We start from the raw sequence: 22,859 nt of genomic DNA on the forward strand, positions 1-22,859 counted from the left end.
GGTCACAGTGGGGCACTTGTTGGCAAAGTGGTGGATTAGAAGCTAACTCCACATGATGAAGTGAAGTAAAAGAATCTTAGCCTGGGCAGTGGTGGCGCAAATCTTCAATCCCAGCACTCAGGAGGAGGCAGAGGCAATCTGATCTCTATGAGTTCGATGCCAGCCTGATCTACAGAGTGAGTTCCAGGACAGTGAGGGATACACAGAGAAACCCTGTCTTAAAAGACAAACAACAAAAAAGATTCTTGATAAGAAGACAAGTGGACTCTGTTCCAAACGAAGAAACAGAGGAAGAGCTTCGGAACTACAGAGATAGTAATACGATCCCTGAGCCTGCAGAGGAAAAGACAGGCAACATTCTGAAAAATAAGTAAGCCTTGCCCCTACCCCCCCCCCCCCAGCATCATGTCTGCCTGCTGCCAGAGTGGAAGATCAAGTCCCAGAAAGTATGTTAAAAAAAGACAGCCAGGGTCTGGAGAGATGGCTTGTGGTTAAGAGCGTTGGCTGCCCTTGCCGAGGACCCGATTCAACCTCCAGTTGGTAGCTCCAGTTCCGGGAAATCCAATGCCCTCTTCTGGACAATGTGGGCACCCGGCGCGTGAACGTGGTGCACGGACATGCGGGCAGGCCAAAACATTCCTTCCATAAAATAAAAATAAATCCTGAGAAGAATGCAACAGCAAATCCACTCGCGGTTCTTAAAAATTTATGTTGTCAAACGAATGTGTGAATTTTTTTTAGATGTTTTAAGGTGTTGAATAATTGTTCATACAAAACAGGTTCTCTGTGGTCTTGCCAAAAAAACAGCGTGTCTGGCTTTTTCTCCCACACATCTGTGTCCCACCTCAACTTGTACATCTTTCAACATGGCAAGTCTAGCGGGAAAAAAAAAAAAAATCAAGGTCAAATGAGGAAACTGGGCAAATGGATTTTATCTGGCTTCTCTGTTTGACCACCAACTGGCAAACGGCGCTGTTAGAAGAACTGAGCGGAGGGTAAATGAGAGGATGAAGTATGTTTCTGATCGTGGGCCCAGGCTCTCCTGCAAGAAGCTGGCCTAAGGTTTACAGGAAACGCTGAGGGAAGGGGGTCAACAGCACTGGAGGAATCCAGACTGATTCCAGAAATTCAAAGACTCCATGTTGGAAGCCCTTGGGGTGGGGGGTAGTAGCTCTTTGTCGGCTACATCCGCGCTCTACTTAATAAGTTTACCGTAACTATAGCTGTTGTTGTCAGCTTAGGGAAGAGTGACTAACTATAATACTTATCAGCCTGGCATGGTGGTGAGGCCTTTAACCCTAGCACTCCAGAGGCTGAGAGGTAGGCAGATCTCTGCCAACGCCGGGCCAGCCTGCCCTCCTAGTAAGTTCCAGGCAGGCAGAGCTGTATAGTGAGAACCTCTCTCAAGAAAATGAATGAATAAATAAATAAAATGTCTTTATCAGATACGTAAATCTCAGAAAAATGTGTAACATTGTTGGAACAAAAGGGAAGTTTTAATTATTTCAAGCTATTCATTTTTGGGTGGCTTTTGGTTTCTTTTGGATGGTTTTGTTTTTACAACAGGATCTTCCTGTGTAGCCCAGGCTGACCTTAAACTCTTCATCCTCCAGATTCAGCCTTTCAGGGTGATGGGAACACAGGTATGTGTTCCCGTGCCTGCCCTGCATAATTTTTTTACTGATGAGAACAATCCACTTAACCAACAGCTATTTTTCACGAACTCGCTCAGTTCCCATCCTTCAATAGGTCCCTAATTACCCAGCATTAATTTTTTTTAATTATAAGCTATGTTTTAATCTATTTTTAAGTCAATTAGATCACTTGGAAGAGAGGAGAGGAGCCTGGCTTCCGACTTCCCCAGGCCAAAAACATAATTCCTGGAATGTAATGAGAGAAAAAGAAAGAGGCAGCTATAGAGACTGGCGTCAGGCTGAGAGAGACTGCCTCGCACAAAAGGAACTTACAATGCTGTGCTGTGGGGGATTGGTTTGGTTTGCTTCCTACCTTGAAAACTGCTTTGTGACTAGATCTACATTGCTTTGTGAAAACGGAGAAGGAAGACAGAATCAGACTTCAGTACCTCAAGCTACCCCGTGAGCACTTGCTCCAGGTGTCCGCCATTCTAGCCGGAGTTAAACCTAACCTGACAGAAGCAGACAGAAAAGCCCAGGGAGGAGCCCCCCGCTAGCACCTGCATCACTGCAGCGCTGCCCCGTCCCACACCCCCGGACTTGTGGGGAAATCACGGAAGAATCATTCCTCTGCAGCCACTCGCCCGTGCTCTTCCTCATATGGCCGCCAGGGGGCGCGCGCGAACCGCCGCTGGTGCCTAAACTGGGGTGGGAGAGTAGGGGGAGGACGCCAGTTGCTTTGGAAACCGAGAACGCACCAGCGGCGGGGCGGGGTTGGGGGGGGTTGGCGGGAGAAGAGGACTGGAGAGTGCTTTGGGCTGTTTGAACTTGAGTGAGAACCACCAGCCGGGAGCCCGGGATTCGCACCCGAAAGCGTTGGAGAGGAGGTCGGGAGAAAGCTGACGTCCTTGCTTCTTCCAGTCTGTCCCCAAAGACTCTCTAGCAACCCTCCCCCACTACACCCGACCCCCACTCCTGTTGGTTTGCAATGACGCGAGATGGGCTTGGGGTCGCGCCCTCTGGTGTTTCCCTCGGGACGTTGTTCCTGGGCGGTTAGGAACTGTTGAGAGCGGTTCTCCTAGGCTAGCTAGCCCCTCTTTCACATTGAAAACAGGGATACCAGCCTGGTTTGGGCCGTCCTAAACTTGAAGGTTTGTAACCTCCAGGGTGTCTTTATGCAGTCGCTAACTCAGTAGATGCTCAGCCCTCTGGCACAGAGGTTCCCCCTTTATCCGAGTAGGGGCAGTTTCAGGGATCGGAGGGTGTGACATTGTTCTATTCCAGTATTACTGTTCATCCCTTCTTTGACTAATGTATACTGTTTTGGTTTGGGTATGTAGGTATGGGGCAGGGGCGGGGTGGATGGGGTTAAACAGCATCCCAATTGGTACTATTAGGGATTGGTACCATCCTGAGAATCCGGCAACCCCCTTGATGTCTTAGAATCTTAACCTCGCAGAATAAAGAGGACTGCGGCCATGCTTCCCTTTTGTGTGACAAGTTAACGCTCCACAATGTCCTCAAAGCATTTGAGTCTTAATAATTCTGAAAAGAGATGGGGTGGGGGGATGGAGGAAGACATTGGGAGTCAGACAGGGCCAGAAACTGGCCTGAAGTTGAAACACTTAGTGGAGAAACAGGGATCCCACATCATGTCACCTTCCTTCTCCTAGTGTGTTCCCCAGCTGGGGACCTTTCTCAATGACAGTCCTGATCCAGCACAGCAGGACTGTCCTCCCCGCCCCCACCCCCACCCCACCCCGAGTTCAGTGTGCTTGCATATTAACTCTCACAGGCATTTCATATGTTTTAGTTCCTTTCCCTGAGGCTACAACAGCCTTCAAAAGAGAACACATGCTTTCTTCACTTAATGAATGTCCTGGATTTTTATGTCACTGTTCTAGCTTCATTAGGGGAGCAAAAGGTTTATTTCAGCTTACAGGTTACTGTCCATCATAGGGGGAGGTCAAGGCAAGAACCATGGAGAAAAGTGCTTACTAGCTCACAGGGTTATGCTTAGCTAGTTTTTGTTTGTTTGTTTGTTTTTGGTTTTGTATAGCCCAGAATTACCTGCAAAGAGAATGATACCATCCATAGTGGGCTGGGCCCTCCTACATCAATGAACTAAATAACACTAAATCACTCCACGAGACTCCCTCTTGGGTAACTCTAGGTTGTATCAAGTTGACAGTTAACTCCAAGACAAGCACCTTGTCTCCTCAATCTCTTCTTTACCCCATAACCCCCTTTTGATAGGAGCAGAAATGGTGAGGAGATAGGGAAGGATGCCCTGTCTAAGAAAAAAAAGAGGAGGAGGAGGAGGAAGAGAGGAGGAGAAAGAGGAGGAGGAGGGGGAGGGATAGGAGGAGGGGAGAGGAGGAGGAAAGGGAAAGATTTATTTCTGTGAAAGCCAAAAAGATTTCGGTAAGTCTGGACATCCACCAGAGTGCATGATGCTTGCTCACAGGTCTCCTTGTGCCAGACTCCAAGCTCTGACCCAGCTTATGCCCTTATGATCACTACCACAAAAGCAGTGCGTGCGTTTCCATCATCCTCATACCTTTCTCTTCCTGGTTATGTTTTTATGTTTATGAAATATTCTTTATTCATTTGATATTCTTTTTCTGGGGTGACATTAAAATCAAGGGACAGGAGGCCCTGGGGAAAATGTAGTTCTGCTGACTAGAGAAGATAGGATTGTGGGGTTCTCTCCTTTGTTACCAGGAATCCTGAATCAGATCATGCTGAGGTTTGGGATCTAGAAGAATTTGGGAAAATGCATGCTGGGAGGGGAGCTGGGAGCTTGCTTGGCACAGGTGAGGCTCTGAACTTGATTGTCTGCGAGGTAAGAAAGGAAAGAATACATACCACATCAGCCACCAAAAGATACATGATCGTGTTATTCATCTAGATGTTTTACTTGGATCTGAACACATGGTTTTAATGATACTTTCCTAAACTGGATAAACTTGCATTTTCACTATATTTGTAACTATGTACATATAATCTATATGAAAAGAGGTATGGAGAGAGGTTTTTGTTTTTTGTTTTTTGTTTTTTTGTTTGTTTGTTTGTTTTAATCCTCAAAGTTCATCCATATGGTAGACAATCATAGGACTTCCTTTTTTTTTTTTTTAAAGATTTGTTTATTTATTATGTATACTGTGTTCTGACTACATTCCAGAAGAGGGCAACAGATCAAATTACAGATGGTTGTGAGCTACCATGTGGTTGCTGGGAACTGAACTCTGGAAGAGAAGCCTGTGCTCTTAACTCCAGCCCAGTATGAAGTTTTTTTTAAAGCAATTTTTAGATGATATTACCACTTCTAAGTAATTTGTTGGGTTTTTTTTAATGCTAGAGTGCATTTATAATTCTGTACAATAAATTTTGATGAGTCAGAATAAACCTTTTGATGTCACTAAGTATTTCTGGCATAAGTGAACATGTGAACTCCAAAAACTTTTGCTGGGTGGGGAGGTGGGGAGGTGGGTAAAATGTTCGCTGTGTGATCATAAGGAGCAGGGTTGAGGTGCCCAGCACCCAGATAAATGTTGGGTAGGCAGGCATGGTGACTTGCCTGTGTTCCCAGTGTCTGGGAGACAGACCCCAGAACACACTGGCTAGCTGACTGGCTGAGTTAGCAAGCTGTAAGCTCAAGTGGGAGACCCTGCCTCAAAATATAAGGCAGAGAGCAACTGGACAAGACACCGCACTGTCAAACTCCAGCCTCCACACGAGTACACACGCACAAACTCCCACACACATGTCTACACACATGCAAACACATGTGCACACCATACATGCAAACCCATGCAAAATGCTAATTTTTTTAAAAGATACTTAAACAATCTTTACAAATTTAGAGCCTACACATTGTTAGCAATGAAGGAAGGTCATTGGTAAAGGAAGTAAACAATGCATGTTTGCAGGCCACTCATTCACGTCAGTGTTTGTTGAACATCCAGGGTGTAACCGGCTTATAGGTTAGCATATATTTTTGAATTTCCAAAGACATGGGCTTGCTGAAGCATTGCTTTTCAGCATTAAGTGAACTACAGTTATATGAGTATTATGGATATTTTTTAATGTGTTTATAGCCTTGGAACCAAGGTTATAATGAGTTCTGTGCCTTTTTAATTGCCCTTTGTTTAGCAAGGCTCCTGGAAGGAAGCGCTGCCTTGTTGCTACTGTTACTTCTGCTGTTTTTGAGTTTATATAAGTTTGGAGCCAACTGCTGACTGGGCCAGAACTTTCTCTAAAACAGCCCCTCCTCCTTTAATTAAGGAGATTGAAAGGGGTGTGCCGTGACGAAATGTACATTTCTATAAGATCATTCTCGTTGGCAAATTCATTGTTGGAAGGGAAAGAGCCAAAGGAGGGGACCAGTAAGATTTAGCAGTGGAAATGGAAGGGAGAAGAAACCATGTAAGTAAGTCGCAACAATGAAAAAGAAAACCTGTTATTTCTGCTTACCTGTCACTTTCCTTGCAAATTGAACATTATGACAATTGTCATATTTAACCCATATCTTTTAATTACATGTTTTTTCTCCCAGTGGACTCTCACTCAGAACTTTTGTCATTGCTAATAATACTAGGATTTTGAAATGAAATCTTTCATTTCAAATCCATGTTGATGGAAAACTAGCCAGGCAAGATCAGGAGCCGTTTCATAGGTCCAGAAAGGTGTTAGGGCAGAATGATGATGAAAGGAAGTGTGTCTCGAGGTGTTCAGCCCCACCCCTGAGACTTTGCAGACAGGAATATGTTCTGTGTCTATGCATGATTTTACAAAGCCAAAACATTGTGGGATAGCAGTCCGTTAGAAGATTATCATATGTCCGCTTTTACTACGTAAACTTCATTTTCACTGAGAAGCACTTGGGGGAATGTTGTTTCAAACACTTTCTGACAAGAAAAACAACGGTAACAGAGGAAACCCCAGGCTCAGGAGAGCCCAGAGACCCGAGTCTTTATGAGCCAGGCTATTCAAACTCCACCAGACAAGCAAGAGCGCACATACTTGAATGCATGAGAGGCGTCCCATCCTGGATGACCATCAGGGAGAGCAGCCCTTGAATAACTCCGGTAGTGTCTCTCAGGTGGCTCCTTGTTTTGCATAAGGTCTGCTGCAGTGTCTGTCTCCCTGTAACTCTGAGTTTCTAACTTGCTTCTTCTCTGTTGTACACTTTAGGACCAGGTAGCATCCTATCCACAAAACGGGCACTAAATACACGTCCACAGTTACCGAAAACATTAGCTATTCACTTGTCAGGAATTATACTGGACGAAGCCTTCCTGGGGATAACATTCCCTTTGTGACTAGTCTTCTTCCCTTTACTGAGGAAGAAATCCTCAAGAGGTCAGTGACTGTTTATGAATATCTCCACTGTTGGCAGGACATCATCAAATGCAAAAGTGCCTTTTGGAGTACTGTCATTAGCAATCCAATTGTCCTGCTAATTTTCTTGAAAGTCCTCAAAGCAATGACAACATGCAGTATGTTTATGCATGAATCATTCCTGCTTTAGTGGCTTGACATTTTCCTTCATATTTTATTAAAATCCTTTGTGGTAAGCTGAAGTTAAATAAAGAATTATGCATTCAGAGAGTTAAAAACATAACAACCATGTAACTGAGGTAATTGAACAAGATGAGGTCGTGTTTTCTCCAGCACCAGATGGGGAATGCTGGAAAGGACCACAGCGCTTGATCTTTTCCATATGACTCACAAAGAAAGAGATTAGTCTTGGCGTTTATCTCAACTTTTAAATAAAATATAGTAGAGTAAGAAAAGAATCAAATAGTAAATTACTATTTTAAAATGAAACATTAGCATGCTTTTTGTGTAAAGATAAAAATTCTTATTCTAAAGTAGAAAATAATATAAAAATTCAGTATGGCATTGGAAACAAAGAGAACAGGTTTTTCTTAGCTCATAATTTTTTTTTTGTGAACCATGTTGGTATAATTTTTGGTGTGGAGCTTACTGAATTGTTGTAAATGATTGCCGTATTTAAGAAGATGAGTGTTGCTTACACTTGTAATCTCATCACCCAAAAGGCTGAGGCAGGAGGATTCCCACAGGTTCCAGACTAGCTAAGTCTATAAAGTGAGACCTTGTCTCAAAAGGAAAAGAAACAAAAAAGGACACTTACGTTAATAAATCTTTTTTGCTTGGATGTATACTTATCTAGAAAATTCTCAGATACAAAGGAAGTATTGCTGGAAGTCTGGGTCATGAGCAGCAAGTCTATAGAGAAAAGCATGTTTCCATTTTAGAGAGCGGAGATCTAGATGACCCATAGAGATTTATAGACTGCCAATTTGTGATCCAAGGCATTGGTGAAGCCAAGCCATCGTGAGCCCTGTGGCCTGGAATCTAGAGCACACAGACCCCCTTCTGCTGCCCAGTTAGTTGCCTGCAATTTAAAGAAAGACAATGTATATCTGTAATTGAAGAGACACATATGGCTTATTAAGTTTCCTATATGTGAGACACTATGCAAATACTTTACATATTCGATTACCTAGCTCCCCACAGCCCTTAAAATAAGGTCGCCATCATTCTCAACTGCTCGAGAGATGAGGAATTGGAAGTGCAAAAATAGCAACTTTCTGAAGATCACACAAAAAGGATGTTACAGGGTCTAGGGTTAAAACATATGTCTGCCTGATGGTTCCGCCTGCCGAGCATTTATTCAATGAGAATTGTTGTGTCTGTTAATGGGAGAGAAAGAGTAATCCCCAAGAATTATCACAGGCTCACTGTAAAGAGTCACTTAGACAATTCTCATGGTGTCTCCCACCATAGCAAACTACAAATGCATTGATAACAAGGATGGGCCCTTGATCTTAGGAGAGCAGTGGAAATTAGAATAAAAAAAAATCTTCTAGGGAAATCTATATTCTAAAAAGTGTGCTTTGGTACCTAAGTCAAGCCTGTGAAGTATCCTGCTTCATTCCAACATTGGCCAGTAGTGGGTCTTGTTTTCCTTTTTAAAAACATTATCAATAATTTAATTATTTCACATAAAGTGTGAGTGGGGACTATCTCTGACTCTTTTGCCTGCTTTTGGGACCCTTTTCTTCCTCCTGGGTTGCCTTGTCCAGCCTTAACATGAGGGGATGTGCCTAGTCTTACTGTAACTTGTTATGCCATGTTTGGTTGATATCCCTGGGAAGCCTGCTGTTTTCTGAAGGGAAATGAAGGAGGAGAGGATCTGGAGGAGAAGGGAGGTGGAGAGGAGGGACTGGGAGGAGAGGAGAAAGGGGAAATTGTGGTTAGGGTGTAATATATGAGACAACAAATAAAGAAAAATATGTTATTAATAATTTAATTATTTCACATAAAGGTAATTTATAGCTTATGAAAAGTTAATGAAGCAGCATCATTATAGTTATTTGCATTTGTAACTCTCTTAGGCATTTAAAAAATTTCAAAGTGTGCTTTTATTTGTGATTTGTAGGACGACAACCCTAGCCAAACACAATTCTTTCAAGTTCTTGCATCTTGAATCTTAAAAAAGAACAAAATCTTCTTTTAAATATATTTTTGTATCCTTTGCATATAGTCCATACAATGTGTTTTGATCATATTTTACTCACAACTTCTCCCTAGTCCACCCCTGCCCTCCCACTCCCACCCCCCAATTTCAATGTCCTCTCTTTTTTCTTATAATCTACTGAGTCCAATTTGTGTGGTCCATATATGCATGCATGTAGAGCCATCACTAGCACATCTCTGAGAACCTCCCCTAGCAGGCATTAACTGTCCATAGCTCCTCAGCTGGGGTGAGAGGTCATGAGTATCTACACCACCCATGCTAGAATGCTGGCCAGCTTGACCTTTGCAGGCATCCACGTCTACCGTGGTTCCTGCATTGGGCCTGCCTTGTCCAGAAGACACTATTTTGTCCCAGTTCCCCTGACCCCAGGCTCTTACAATCTTTCAACCCCTTTGTGGGACTTTTTTAAAAATAGACATTTATTGAGCTGCTGCTAAACACAGTGCACATTGCCAAACACTGTGTAGAAATAAAGAGCTCAAGAGACTCAGGCCTTTGGTCATTAGGAAGAACGATGGGCAACGCTGCTTGAGGGTGCTCCAGCCTTGTGGATGGTGCTAGATCTGGGGACAAGAAGCACCGAGGACAGAGTTGCCATCTTAAGCCCCAGTGGTGGTTTTCCAGGGTTGGCACAAGTAGAGCCGCCAACACGGAGCTGACTCACTTTTCTTATGTCTGTTTGCTCTTCAGGTAGATTTCTTAGTGGCCAACCAGAACCATGGACAGCTCGGCAAAAGGAAATAAAAAAGATGCGCAAGATGGACCATCCAAAGACACGAAGCTGCCTACCAGCGAAGCACTTCTGGACTACCAGTAAGTCTATATTCTGAATCTGAAAACTGCCCCATGCCGACAGAGTCATTGTTAAGACTTAAGTAACTGTGCATGGGAGTGATGGAGTCGAGCACTGCCAAGAACACTGAAATGGATTTGAGACATCACACTGCAGATCTGTGGGCAGATGCCAGGCAGGATCAGGGAAACAGTTCTTCTTGGTGTGCTTTTGACTCCCTTCATGGTAGTGTGTTCTTTGCTACATGAACAGCAGCTTGCTGGCTTACTCAAAATACACTGTGGAATAGTTAGTGTAAACTGAGAGATGGAGAAGGCATTTCTCTTTATTTGCTTTTCTATTTCTTAGATATTCCAGCTTGTCTTATTTCTAAATAACTACTCATCAAATCCAAGCAATTTAAAGGTGTGTATGTGTGTGTGTGTGTGTGTGTGTGTGTGGGTGGGTAGGTGGGTGTGCAAGATGACGACCTTGACTGTCTTTCCTCAGTCACTCACTACCTTGGTTTTTTCTTTTGAGGTGGAATCTCTGACCTTGAACTTGGGACAATCTTCCTGCTTCAATGATAATCTTCCTATCTCAGTCTCTTAAGTTCTGGAATTATAGGCATGCTGTGCATATCTGTATGCTGTGAATGTGTTGCTCTGATTGGTTAATAAAGTGCTGATTGGCCAGTAGCCAGACAGGAAGTATAGGCAAGACAAAGAGAGAGGAGAATTCTGGGAACAGAAAGGCTGAGTCAGGAGATGCTGCCAGCCACTGCCATGAGAAGGAAGATGTAAAGTACCAGTAAGCCATTAGCCACGTGGCAACTTATAGATTAATAGAAATGGGTTAATTTAAGATGTAAGATCTAGCTAGCAAGAAGCCTGCCAAGGCCATACAGTTAGTTTATAAGTAATATAAGTCTCTGTGTGTTCACTTGGGTCTGAGTGGGACTGGAGAAAACTCCAACTACATAGGCATGTGCCACAACTCCTGGCTTAAGAATTATTTTTAATAATGAGAGCACTTCATAATGTCTCACTCCCAGGAGGTGGAGATGTTTTATTTCAACAAATAGCTTCTTGAGAGCTTGTGACTGTCAAGTTTGGCACTGGATAGGTGTTCTAATGTGTAATTTTTAGGGAATTCATGGAAACGTGTTAGTAAATTTCCAAATAAAAATGAAATCATTCATATTTTCATTCAACAACTATTTGCCTATTTCTCATATATGACAAGTGCTGGGCCCAGAGTACAGCAGTGAGCAGGACCACATGATCCCTGCTGTGATGAAGCATGGCAGAGACATGTAGAGAGGGAGAAAAGGACTTGACCTAGTCAGAGGGTTTGGAAAAACCATGTGAGTTTCTCTCTGGAAGAAGACAGCTGTGGAGAGAGTGGAAGAATGTGGCTTATGGAAAAGACACCAGGATGTGAAAAGGCATTCATTTTCAGGAAATGGCAGACTCCAGTGGAGTAAGGGCCAGTGCAAGCAGAACACTGAGATTAGGAAAGGGAACCATTTACTGGAGGGATCTAAGGTTGAAAGTGGGGGACGGGGGCTGTGATGCTGGTGACTAAGTCTGTACAAAGAAAATTATCTTATCAATAATCAGGGAAAATTCCTCTTCTGCTACAGAAACTCCCATCTGTGTTCACATTCTGTTTAGAGGGCAGAGAGTAAAGGGTCAGAATTCTAACAAAGACAGCCCCCGGGAAGAGCTGTTACACCCATTCCTCGAGGTACCCCTAAGTAATGACAAGGCATCACCGCATGCATTTCTGATTGTAACTGAGCTCTTTCTTCTCCTTTAAGCAGTGTACAAAAGTTGGGCTCTGTGAGCACAGCCTGGTTCTCACATGCTCTGTGGTCTTGGGATGACATCCAGTTACGGCTCTCTCTTGCTGGGGTCAGCAGAGGCCAGTCTTTTTCCTCTTTCACAGAGGTTTACACAGAGGCCAATGCTAGAAGTGTTTCACGAGCTTGTGATAGACAATACGTGACTATTCCCATGCCTGTGTTCTTTGTAATTTGTTAAAAATGAAATAAATAATCCCATGGACTATAACAGCCAAACGCCTGCTGGCTTATGTTCCGCTGATGACCGTTTACTTATTCTGGGTGTTCCCTGTAACAGAACTTTTGTCAGCATCTAAGGAAGAACTGCCCGGGCAGCATCTTGTATTTCTCATCCTGCCCCATGTCATCATAAGGCGGTAAGCACATAGTAGATAGTGATTCATGGTTTCTGAGCAGCTGGACTTCCAAAATGTCATCCAAAGAAAGCGAGCCCATGAGATTTTGTGGTTGTGTGTGTAGAAAGGATTCTTAGTGTCTATGCTAAGTCTGTGTAGCTGTCAGCTCTGAGTAACGAGTCTTATTTTCTCCTTTATACCTAGTTTTCCTACATCGGGTATAGATACAGATAGAGAAATGAGTGTGTATATAGTTGTAGATTTAAAAAACAGAAAATACAAATAAAGATTTTGAAACCAAAGAAACTAGACATCAAAATACTGAACAGTCCAATTAAAAAATGGGCTAAAGAGCTAAACAGAGAATTCACAAAACAAGAATCACAAATGGCTGAAAGACATTTAAAGAAATGCTCAACATCCTTAATCATCAGAGAAATGCAAATCAAAATGACTCTGAGATACCACCTTACACCTGTCAGAATGGCTACAATCAAAAACACCAATGACAGTCAATGTTGGAGAGGATGTGGAGCAAAGGGAACACTCCTCCACTGTTGGTGGGAATGTAAACTTGTACAACCACTGTGGAAATCAGTATGGCGGTTTCTCAGAAAATTAGGAATCGAACTACCTCAAGACCCAGCCATCCCACTCTTGGGCATATACCCAAGGAATGCTGATTCATACCATAAAGATACATGCTCAGCTATGTTCATAGCAGCACTATTTGTAAGAGCCAGAACCTGGAAACAACCTAGATGCCCGTCAATGGAAGAATGGATGAAAAAAATGTGGTACATATATACAATGGAGTACTACTCAGCAGAGAAAAACAATGAAAGCATGAAATTTGCAGGCAAATGGATGGAACTAGAAAAAATCATCCTGAGTGAGGTAACCCAATCCCAGAAAGACAGTCATGGTATGTACTCACTCATAAGTGGATTCTAGATATAAAATAAAGAACAATCAGACCACAACCCATAGAACCATGGAGGCTATATATATAGCATGGAGGTCCCTAGGACGACTGTGGCTTATAATAAATTTCGGTTTTACTCAATTATTGAAAAAAATAGCCAAATGAATGGAAACACATGAACTATGAACCAAAGGCTGAGGGCCCCCCAGCTGGATCAGGCCCTCTGAATAGGTGAAACAGTTGATTGACTTGATCTGTTTGGGAGGCAACTAGGCAGTGGGACCAAGTCCTGTGCTCATTGCATGAGTTGGCTGTTTGAACCCTGGAGCTTATGCAGGGACACTTGGCTCAGTCTGGGAGGAGGGGACTGGACCTGCCTGGACTGAGTCTACCAGGTTGATCACAGTCCTTGGGGGAGGCTTTGCCCTGGAGGAGGTGGGAATGGGGGGTGGGCTAGGGGCAAGGGAAGGGGGTGGAATGGGGGAGAACAGGGGAACCCATGGCTGATATGTAAAAGAAAAGAAAAGGAAAAAAAAAGATTTTTGAAACCAAAGATTATTTGAATGGGTGGTTTGTGGGTTTGTTTTTATGTGGAGCAGGTAGTTTAAACACTTAGAGCTGAGATGAAGGCAAACACTGGAAAGTGGTTTCCGCTTGGTTCTTCTTCAACAAATTCTGAACACTGAATCTTCTGTCTCTGCAACACCCAGCACGGCTGGTACTTAGTGTAAACTCAGCGCTTCTTCCTTGAGTAATAACCACTGTTGAGTCTTATTCGGGTGCAAAATCACACCATGAAGTTAAAACTAAGATACCACTTTGCCTATCAATACAGGAATAGAAATGTAAAGCGCTCAACTGAGTGTTGAAATGCCTGCAACGAACCAGGTGCTTTCTCGCCCACTGGTGAGCATACACAGGAAAAGCAGAGGCTACCTACCTCAGCCCTGGATCAGGCAGTCCCATGCACATAGGAACTCTGTCACAAAACGATGATAGGGCCCTAGCTTCCCTGGAATGTGACTTTTTGAAGAGCAGATACTGAAGATGCCAAGAAGTGATGGTTTCTAGTGATAGTTTTTATTTCCTCCCTTACACTTTTTCCTTGGTTTTCTACAATGAAAGTAGCTGGATAGGTTTGGGTATGATTGTATGATTATGAATTTTAAAAAATATATAGAAAAGTATAGAACATTTTGAAATTCTGATTTGTTAGATTAATAAAATGATGTTTCAAACTCTTCATTTTGACACACTAATTTTTAAATACACTCTGGATGAAATATAGAATAAAACTACTTGTACTTTAAAAATGTATGTTTCTTAGGACTGGAGAGATGACTGTGGAGGTTAAGGACATTTGCTGTTTTCCCAGAGAACTGGGTTTTATTCCTAGCATGCATATGGTGGCTCACAACCATCTGTAACCCCAGTTCCAGGGGAGCAGAGCCCTCCTGACCTCCACAGACATCAGGTCCACAAGTGGTGCACAGACATGCATGCAGGCAAAATACCCATATGCATAAAAGACAAATAAATAAATCTTTTTTAAGATTTTTTTTCAAGGAAGGGAAAAATCTGTATACTTGTAACATTTAACTACATGGGAGGGAGATGGCACATAATACCACTATGCTTTGTAGTCAAACTGAGCCTTTTTAAGATCACTTAAAAGCCAGACATGGTGGCGTATGCCTTTAGTCCCAGCACTCTGGAGGAGAGGCAGATGGATCTCTGAGTTCAAGCCAGCCTCATCTACAGAGCAAGTTCCAGGACAGCCACAGCTACACAAAGAAACCCTGCCTTGAAAAAACAAATCACTGTAATATGTATGGGTTTATCATCCTAGCTACTTCGGCCCTCAGCATGATATATAAGATGCTAAGGCATTGGTGGGAGAGATATAAAAATGAAAAGAATTAAAAAAAACGAAGACAATTCCACCTAACAGCCAAGAGTGTGGGGTTCTGCAGTTAACTTTTAACGCTTCCCGGTAAACCCACCTCTTCAGAGAGGCAAGGAAAGTCAAAGTTAGACCTGCAATTGCCATGACCTATACAAGGGGGCCAGGGAAGCAGAAAACAACTTGGAATTCTCTAAGAACTGTGGCTAATAATCAGTCATCAACATTGCTCACTGCAGGATGAGCAGGATACCAAGTCCTCCACCCTTTGCTCCTAAATGCTCAGAATAAAAACTGTAGGCTTTTTCAGCTCTAACAAATGAAAATACAAGCTGAGTAATTAAATTAGAATTTCAAATGAACAAAGAACGTTTTTGGTCTATGTATATCTTATGCAGGACCTGCCTTGGGGTGGATGTGGTTTCTAGTCTGCCCACTGACTGTTCAGTCATCACCAAGGAAGGTTCTTAGCTGTGGCCATGGAGTCACTCTATTCAAGTTCATCAAAGACTCAGTCTCAACCAGTGGAGACAACATACTTAAGATCTGTCTATTCCCATATTACAAAAATTGTGCAAGTAGCCTGCACAGTTCAGATAACTTTTACTCATAATATTTTCATTTTTTAATCCATAAAAATGAGAGCTAGAAAGCTGGGAATATAGCTCAGTGGTAGAACATTTGTATAATATGAATGAGGTCCTGGTTTCTGTTGCTAACTCCCCCCGACACACACACACACACATGCACACGCACACATGTACACCAGGAGACAAGAGATGGGGAGAAATGACTTCTTTTATCAGAAGTAAAAGCCTTACTTAGCCTGAGGCTTTTCCCCCCTCTTGGGTAGAAGGCAGCCCTTCCATTTACTCTGTCTCACAGTCCCACATAGTCTTCATCCCAATGTGTAAACAGTGCTTGTGTGCTTATTTGCTCCATAACTAGTAAGCTGCACTCCCTGAAGACAAGAGTCATGAAGGCCTTGCTCTAAACCATCTCTGTAATTCCCAAAGCAGCGCGGAGCCAAGTGGAAGCCATTGAATCTGTGGTGGCATGAAGGGGAAGAGGGGGGAGCAGAAATGGTGGCGGTTTGAAACTGATGAGCTATGGGGCTCATCTCCTTTGATCTTTTTTAGACATTCATTTAGCTTGTGTGTGTGTGTGTGTGTGTGTGTGTGTGTGTGTGTGTGTGTGTGCAAGCATGTGATTGTGGTCTCAGGATCAAACTGAGGCTGTCATTCTTGGCTTGTCAGTGGGCATCTTACCACTGCTAATCTTTTTTATAGAAGAGTTAGCTAAGGCCAAAGCGGTTGTGTGCACTATGCAGACAATGGCGAGGCAGGGCTAAATCGGCATTCTCGGTACTCAAATTGGTGTCTTTTTGTGGAGGGCCACTGTGTGATTTGCTACCTTTGTTTCTCATTTTCTCATCTTGTGGAGGGAAGGAGCCTTAGTTTCCTCTCTCCTAAGGTATACAAGGTCATAAAAATAAATGAGATTTTGGAGAAAGTGCCGATAGCATGGCAGATTCAACAAGAATTTATGAGCACTCACTGAATGCATCCTTCATGTGTGATTTCTTATTTTATTCCCCATAATAATACATAGAACTGGGTGTGGCTTTCTTTATCTGACAGCTTGAGATTTTAGTCCTGAGATTTGCTTTGCCTGCGACCAAAGAGGCAAGAAATGATAAGAAGCAAGATGTAAAGCTGTGTACTTCATTTTTTAACTAAAACGGAGAATTTGGGTGAAGTGATTTCTATAGCCTACTTCAGTCTCAAGCTTAGAATTCCAAGATGTACTCTCTTCCAGAAATACAGAATGCACAAGCGTTTCAAATAGCCATTGACTCTGATTTCCTGTACCTGAGCCTTCCTACTCTGTTTTTCACATGGACAGGTAGTCAACAAATACTTATTGGGTACTAAACAAATGATTTGTGACAGAGAAGTTTTAATCCTTAGAGAAGAACACACAGTAACAAGCATAAATTGGTGGGCATGCCCAGGTTACCCTAGTAGTCCAAGATGTGTTTGCCTCAGACAATCTTGTTTAGTCTTTTATTTTTTGTCTGAATGCTTTTAGAATTCTAGAGGCATCTCTGGATGAGAACATCTAGAAAGCATGTTTTCTGTGTGTTCTTTCCTAAGCCTTTTTTAAGCTGGATTATAGAGAATTAAAACATAAATTACATCTATGAAATAAAAACAGGAATGCTTCTTTTAAAAGCTTAATATTCACCCAATATATATTTTAATGAATTAAACAGGTGAAAAACACTAGCTCTATTTAGATCCCAGTACTCAGGAGCCAGAGGCAAGATCTCTCCGAGTTCAAGGCCAACATGGTCTACACAGCGAGTCCAAGGTCAGTCAGGGTTACATAGTGAGATCCCCATCTCAAAAACAAACAAACAAAAGCCTGACAAAATCTCATAGAGGAGAGTCTTATCCCTAAATCAGTTTTTGAAGGTATTTGGTAATTTAGTTTAAAATTAAAATGTAGCTTCATTACCTTTCCCCGAGGGAACTAACCCACACATCTTCGTTTTTTCTCAGTCGTGAGATAAAGGAGAATGCAGTGGAACGAATCATGTTTCAGATCAAGAAGCTGAGGGACAGGAACCAAAGGTACCAAGACAGGGTGAGTGTCATTTTGGACGGTAGGCAGGCACTGAGCATGTATGCCTGAACCATGGTAAGTCATGATGGAATGTCTTGCATGTGAGGCAAGCAGGTACTACTGTTCCCATGGTATCGAGGATGCCAATGGGAGTCAGTTCAATCATGTTCCTTAGATCATGAGGACAGACACCCTAGAAATCACATTTACCTTTGGAGTCCTTGTTTATCCAAGCTGTAAAACACCACTTCTCTCTTTTCCATCTCTGAGTCTTAGTTTCAGCTTTTCCCAGAGTGTGCACATGTAAATGCATTTAGAACAATAATAATCCCAACTGTTAAAATCACTAATGGGATACTTAAAGATTATTCTGTAAAAGTCAGTTTGAGGGTCACCAGCTCAGTCAGTAGGTAAAAGCACCTGCTACCAAGTTTGTCAATCCAGGTTTGTTCCACAGAAGCCACATGGTGGACAGACAGACTTACAAATGGTCCTCTGATCTCTACATAAGCTCCGTGGCATGCATCCGTACACATACATACATACATGGCAATTAAACTGTTTAAAAATAAGATTAATATGAATAACAAAAGGATGCTGGCTGTGTCCATAACAACAGAAATAATAATATCTGTAAGCGGAAAATGATAATGAACCCAAGTTGTGCCCCCGGACATCACAGCCACAAGGAGAAACAAGACACACCTCCTTCACTGATTGACTTTGTATGGTCTGGAAACTTCCACAGTTAATTGTCTTATTTGGCTTTTTGTTTAACCGCCACCCACACACATACACACACCCCATACAAAATCTCACTATACCGCCCAGCCTGGCCTTGAACTCATGGTTCTCCTGCCCCAGCCTTCTGAATGTTAGCATTATACATGTGCACCACACCTGGCTGAAGTTTTGTTTTTAAAGGCCGTATCTTTACATTTTAATGGACGCTGGAGTCAGAGTCCTGAGTTTGCATCCTGACTGTATGACCTTCTGGTGGCATCTTTCTGGCAAAATCTGGCATCAGCCTCAGTTTCCCTCTCATAAAATGAGAGCTCCTGTCCAAACCACACTGATCTGTGGAACTTGACAAGCTCCTGGCAGTATGCCCATGACTCTGATGTCGTTACAGTGGTCAGTACTTGTAGCAAGGATTAAAACGGGCGCAGGTGGATAGTGAGCGTGAAAAGACGCCTTGCCAATCTATCTGAGGTCCCACACTGTGTGATCCCATGCATGAAGGAAGATGGGCTGCCTTCAAAGGGGCTAGTTAGTGCACACTCTCCACTGGTCAGTACCTGTCCTCCTATGTCAGGATGGTCAGGACTGAGAAACCGCTTTCCTCCCTTCACCCTCCAAGTATTGGGGTTACAGGCGTGTGCCACCACACCCACCGTTTGCTCTTTGTTTCCTGTCTCAGGTTCTTCTTTACTTTTCTTCTCCCATTACCAACTTTTGTGTTACACATTTTCTAGTGTACCCTTTTAACTATTATTTTGTTGTTTTCTTAGTGACTTTCTTGAGGATTCTATTTAGCATCCCAGTTCATAGTAATCTAGTTAAAATTAATACCAACTCAATCTCAATAACATACAAAGAGGTTGCTCTATGCTCTCCCTCCCTCTTCAGATGTACTATCATACAAAACACACTTTATAAATTGTGATTGATTGGTTGGTAATGAAATGTAGGTCTATCTTTATTGTAACACTACATAGTTTTTAAAATAAAGTAATTTCAAAAAGTATAATTATGTAACTTTCAGATTTACCTGTGCAGTTGTTTATATTGCCACTCCTGTGTTTTCTCATGAATTCAAGTCATTTCCTGGTACCACTGACTGCAACATAAAAGACTCACATTGGTAATTACTGTAGGGCAGGTAGGGCAGGTTAGTGTGTGGTTCATTATCTCGTTTTTGTTGTTTTTTTTTTTTTTTTTTTTTTTTTTTTTGATTCCTTGAAATGCACAGTAAGACAATGGCAAGAATAAACTTTAAGTCAGTTAGATATACATCTCAGAAGTGTGGATCAGACACCCACAAAGAATAACATGGTCAGCCAGGTGGTGGTGGCGCACACCTTTAATCCCAGCACTTGGGAGGCAGAGGCAGGCGGATCTCTGTGAGTTCGAGGCCAGCCTGGTCTACAAAGCGAGTTCCAGGAAAGGTGCAAAGCTACACAGAGACACCCTGTCTCGAAAAAAAAAAAAAAAAAAAAAAAAAAAAAAAAAAAAAAAAAAAAAACATGGCTTTTATTTTCAGCATAAAGTCTGGAATGGTGAATAACCATTATCCTAGAAGAAGAGAACGAAGTAGGGTCGTTTGTGATGAGAGCAAAGAACAATAGAGTTTCCAGAACAGCAGGACTTTTTTCTGTTTTGTTAATGATATCACTCACGTGCCCAGCACACAGCCTCACACACAGTAGATGGCTAAATTAGAGAGACTTGAGAAGAGCAGGGTTGATGGGAGGTTCAAAAAAATTAGCTCCAAGATTTGGTCTAAATGTCTGTGGAGCCCGGGGGAGGGTGAGGGACTGGAAAATTGGTAGCATATTCTTAAAGACACAGCATTCTACTGATGGTTATGGCACTGGTCGATTTTATTTTGAACTTTACATGTCCTATAAGCTCTTAGAGGCAGCACTGCTTACCTTAGTTAAGTGAATGTGTCTTCCCCCTTCGCAAGCCTCAGTGCATGTCTGTGTTCTGGGTAAACGGTGTAAATAGCTGAGCAGACGTCTTTAACCACCGTTGATGTCTACGACAGAATAGACGCCTCAAAGAAGAACAGAAATGGCACATAAAGAACCTCCTGAAAGAGCTGACCGAGGAGAAGTCAGAAGGAGCCCCGATCGTGACAAGGGAAGACGTTGAGGAAGCAATGAAGGAAAAATGGGAGTTTGAAAGAAACCAGGAGAAAAACTTGAAAGGTGAGTTAGAAGCTTGGGAAATTATCATGAATGCTGTATTCGTTCGTGCTTTTGTCTTTCAGTGTGTTCAAAATGTTGTGACTGTATTTCCGATTACGTCATCTCTACCACAGCCACAGTCCTTCCAAGGATACAGACAGAAGGGAAGAATGACATGCGCAGAGGCCCAGTGAGGAGGAGGACTAGGGCAAACAAGCCAGGCTGCCCTCCAGCCCCACTGGTGTCCTGAGCTCTGAGCTCTCCCAGGGGGTGTTCTTTTGTCTGAAGTTCTGTTGTTGAAGGGCTTCATTGACCTCACCTTTGCTTTTGATTTGGGCATGATAAAGTGAATGTAATCACGGACATCCCTTCCCCAGTCTAATGGAATTAAGCCCCCATGTTGGATTGGAGAAAGAGAGCTTAGAATTGGGAAAGGGGAGTAAGGGAAATGATTCTAGCTAGGGATGGCAGTAGAAGACACAAGACATACTCTTACTCCTGGAAACACGTGACCCTTCTGGTAACTCACACGTGTAATTTTGATCTGTGCGTTTCTTTTCCCCATTATTTCATTCTACACTTCTTGCTGGCATTTCCAAAACCACTTTGACAATGATCCCTTGAGTTGGCAATGACGTCACAGTGGCTGCCCAGGTGCTCTGGCTAAGTTCCTTTCTGGCCACGGCTCCAGTTGTGGTGCACCCTTTAGTATGGAGGGACAAAGCACGGGGTGCCATGCTGTCTGGGGGTTTCTATGGCTGTGATAAAACATGACAACAAAAAGCAACTTGGAGAGGAAAGCATTAATCACAGCTTACAGCTCTCAGGTCACAGTCCATTACTGGAGGAAGGCAGGGCAGGAACGCAAGGCAGGAACTGAAGTAGAGGCCATGAAAGAGTGCTTCTCACTGACTTGCCCCTCATGGCTTGCTCAGCCTGACTTCTCATACCACTCAGGACCACTAACCCAGTGATGACACAATCCACAATGGGCTGGGCCCTTCCTCATCAATCATCAATCAAGAAAATATACCACAGGCTTTCCCACAGGTCAGTCTGGTGGCGGCATTTTCTCAATTGAGGTTCCCGCTTCCAAAATGACTCTAGCTTATATCAAGTTGACATTAAAAAAAACAAAAAACAGGATGTATACTAAGCGGGGGGCCAAGTTGCATGACTTCCTAGAAGAGAGGGAAGGCAAGACATGTGAAGCTTCCAGAATAAGGAATGCCACAGAGATGAAGGAAGAGAGAGAAAGGGAGACAGCAACTGCCTCAGGAAAGAACTTCTGTGATAGCTACATGCACGCCAGGCAGTCCCTTGCAAGAAATTTGTTTTGAGGTAGAACAGTTCTCCATAGCTCATGAAGGAACTTCTTAGAATCAAAGACTCTTAGGCCCCACCCAGGCCTACTGAATCAGCATCTGCATTTTTTCCAACATAATATTTGTATTGATTATTTGGTAACTTCACATCATGCATCCTGATCACACTCACTTCTCAGTCCTCCCAGGTCTGTCCTCCTACACACACCCTTGTGACTTCCCCTCCCCCAAAAGAAGACAAAACAAAACAAAACAAAACAACAAAAAAAGCCAAGTTCAATTTGTGTTGCCCATATACTGGAGCATAGTCAAACTCCCAGTGACCAGCCCCTTAAGGAAAACAGAGTCCTTCCCCACCCCCACCACCCACCCCCACCCCACCGGAAGCCATCAGCTGTGGAGAACTATGGCCGTCCCACCCTGAATGCACCCACTCTAGTCTTGTCTTGGAAGCTAAGCAGAACTGGGCCTGGTTAGTACTTGGATGGCAGAATCTGCATTTTTTTTTTTTTTTACAAGCTCCAGGGATCTCTGGTGCACAGGAAGATCTGAGAGGCACTGCTGGAGCAAACTTTGCCTCCCAGCTTTTAACTAGAACATGTTCAAGTGGCTAAAAGCCCAGCTTGAGCTGGGTGTTCTTCATGGTAGCAAACCACAGAAATGGGCAAATGCTGCCTGGCTGTATCCAGGACCTCTTGTCTATCAGGTCTCGGATTTTCCTTTAAAAAAGAAAACAAATCTCTGTATAAGCTTGCGTGCATATCTGTGTGGGAAGGGAGTCAATGTAAGCCAGCTGGTATATTCTCTCTCTCTCTCTCTCTCTCTCTCTCTCTCTCTCTCTCTCTCTCTCTCTCTCTCCTCTCTCTTTCATGACATCTATCAATCCTCCCCTCAAGAACCAAATGTAGCATGGATTCATACAGTCTGCCAAGTGGTAGGATAGTTGCCCCTTTGGTTTTCATGACCATTTAATGATGTTAACAGGTGC

The 22,859-nt window shown here is 43.0% G+C and overlaps 1 protein-coding gene across 4 annotated transcripts in view; it reads left to right on the forward strand.

Moving 5' to 3' along the window:
* The first annotated feature begins 2,413 nt into the window (after window positions 1–2,413).
* Ccdc83 (coiled-coil domain containing 83) overlaps window positions 2,414–22,859 on the forward strand; it is a 47,466-nt gene continuing 27,020 nt past the window's right edge. Inside the window, exons 1-5 of one of the 4 annotated variants that reach the window (XM_037197498.1) lie at window positions 2,414–2,521; window positions 6,831–6,998; window positions 9,895–10,017; window positions 17,571–17,655; window positions 20,405–20,567. In XM_037197498.1, coding sequence (XP_037053393.1) covers window positions 9,923–10,017; window positions 17,571–17,655; window positions 20,405–20,567 — 343 coding nt within the window. In that variant the 5' untranslated portion in view covers window positions 2,414–2,521; window positions 6,831–6,998; window positions 9,895–9,922. Of the gene's footprint in view, window positions 2,522–2,595; window positions 2,786–6,830; window positions 6,999–9,894; window positions 10,018–17,570; window positions 17,656–20,404; window positions 20,568–22,859 lie in introns of those variants that run through there. The other 3 variants (XM_037197500.1, XM_037197496.1, XM_037197493.1) reach the window with 3 other exon arrangements.

The sequence above is a fragment of the Peromyscus leucopus genome, chromosome 1 (genome assembly GCF_004664715.2).
Source record: "Peromyscus leucopus breed LL Stock chromosome 1, UCI_PerLeu_2.1, whole genome shotgun sequence".
In the NCBI taxonomy this organism is placed as follows: Eukaryota; Metazoa; Chordata; class Mammalia; order Rodentia; family Cricetidae; genus Peromyscus; species Peromyscus leucopus.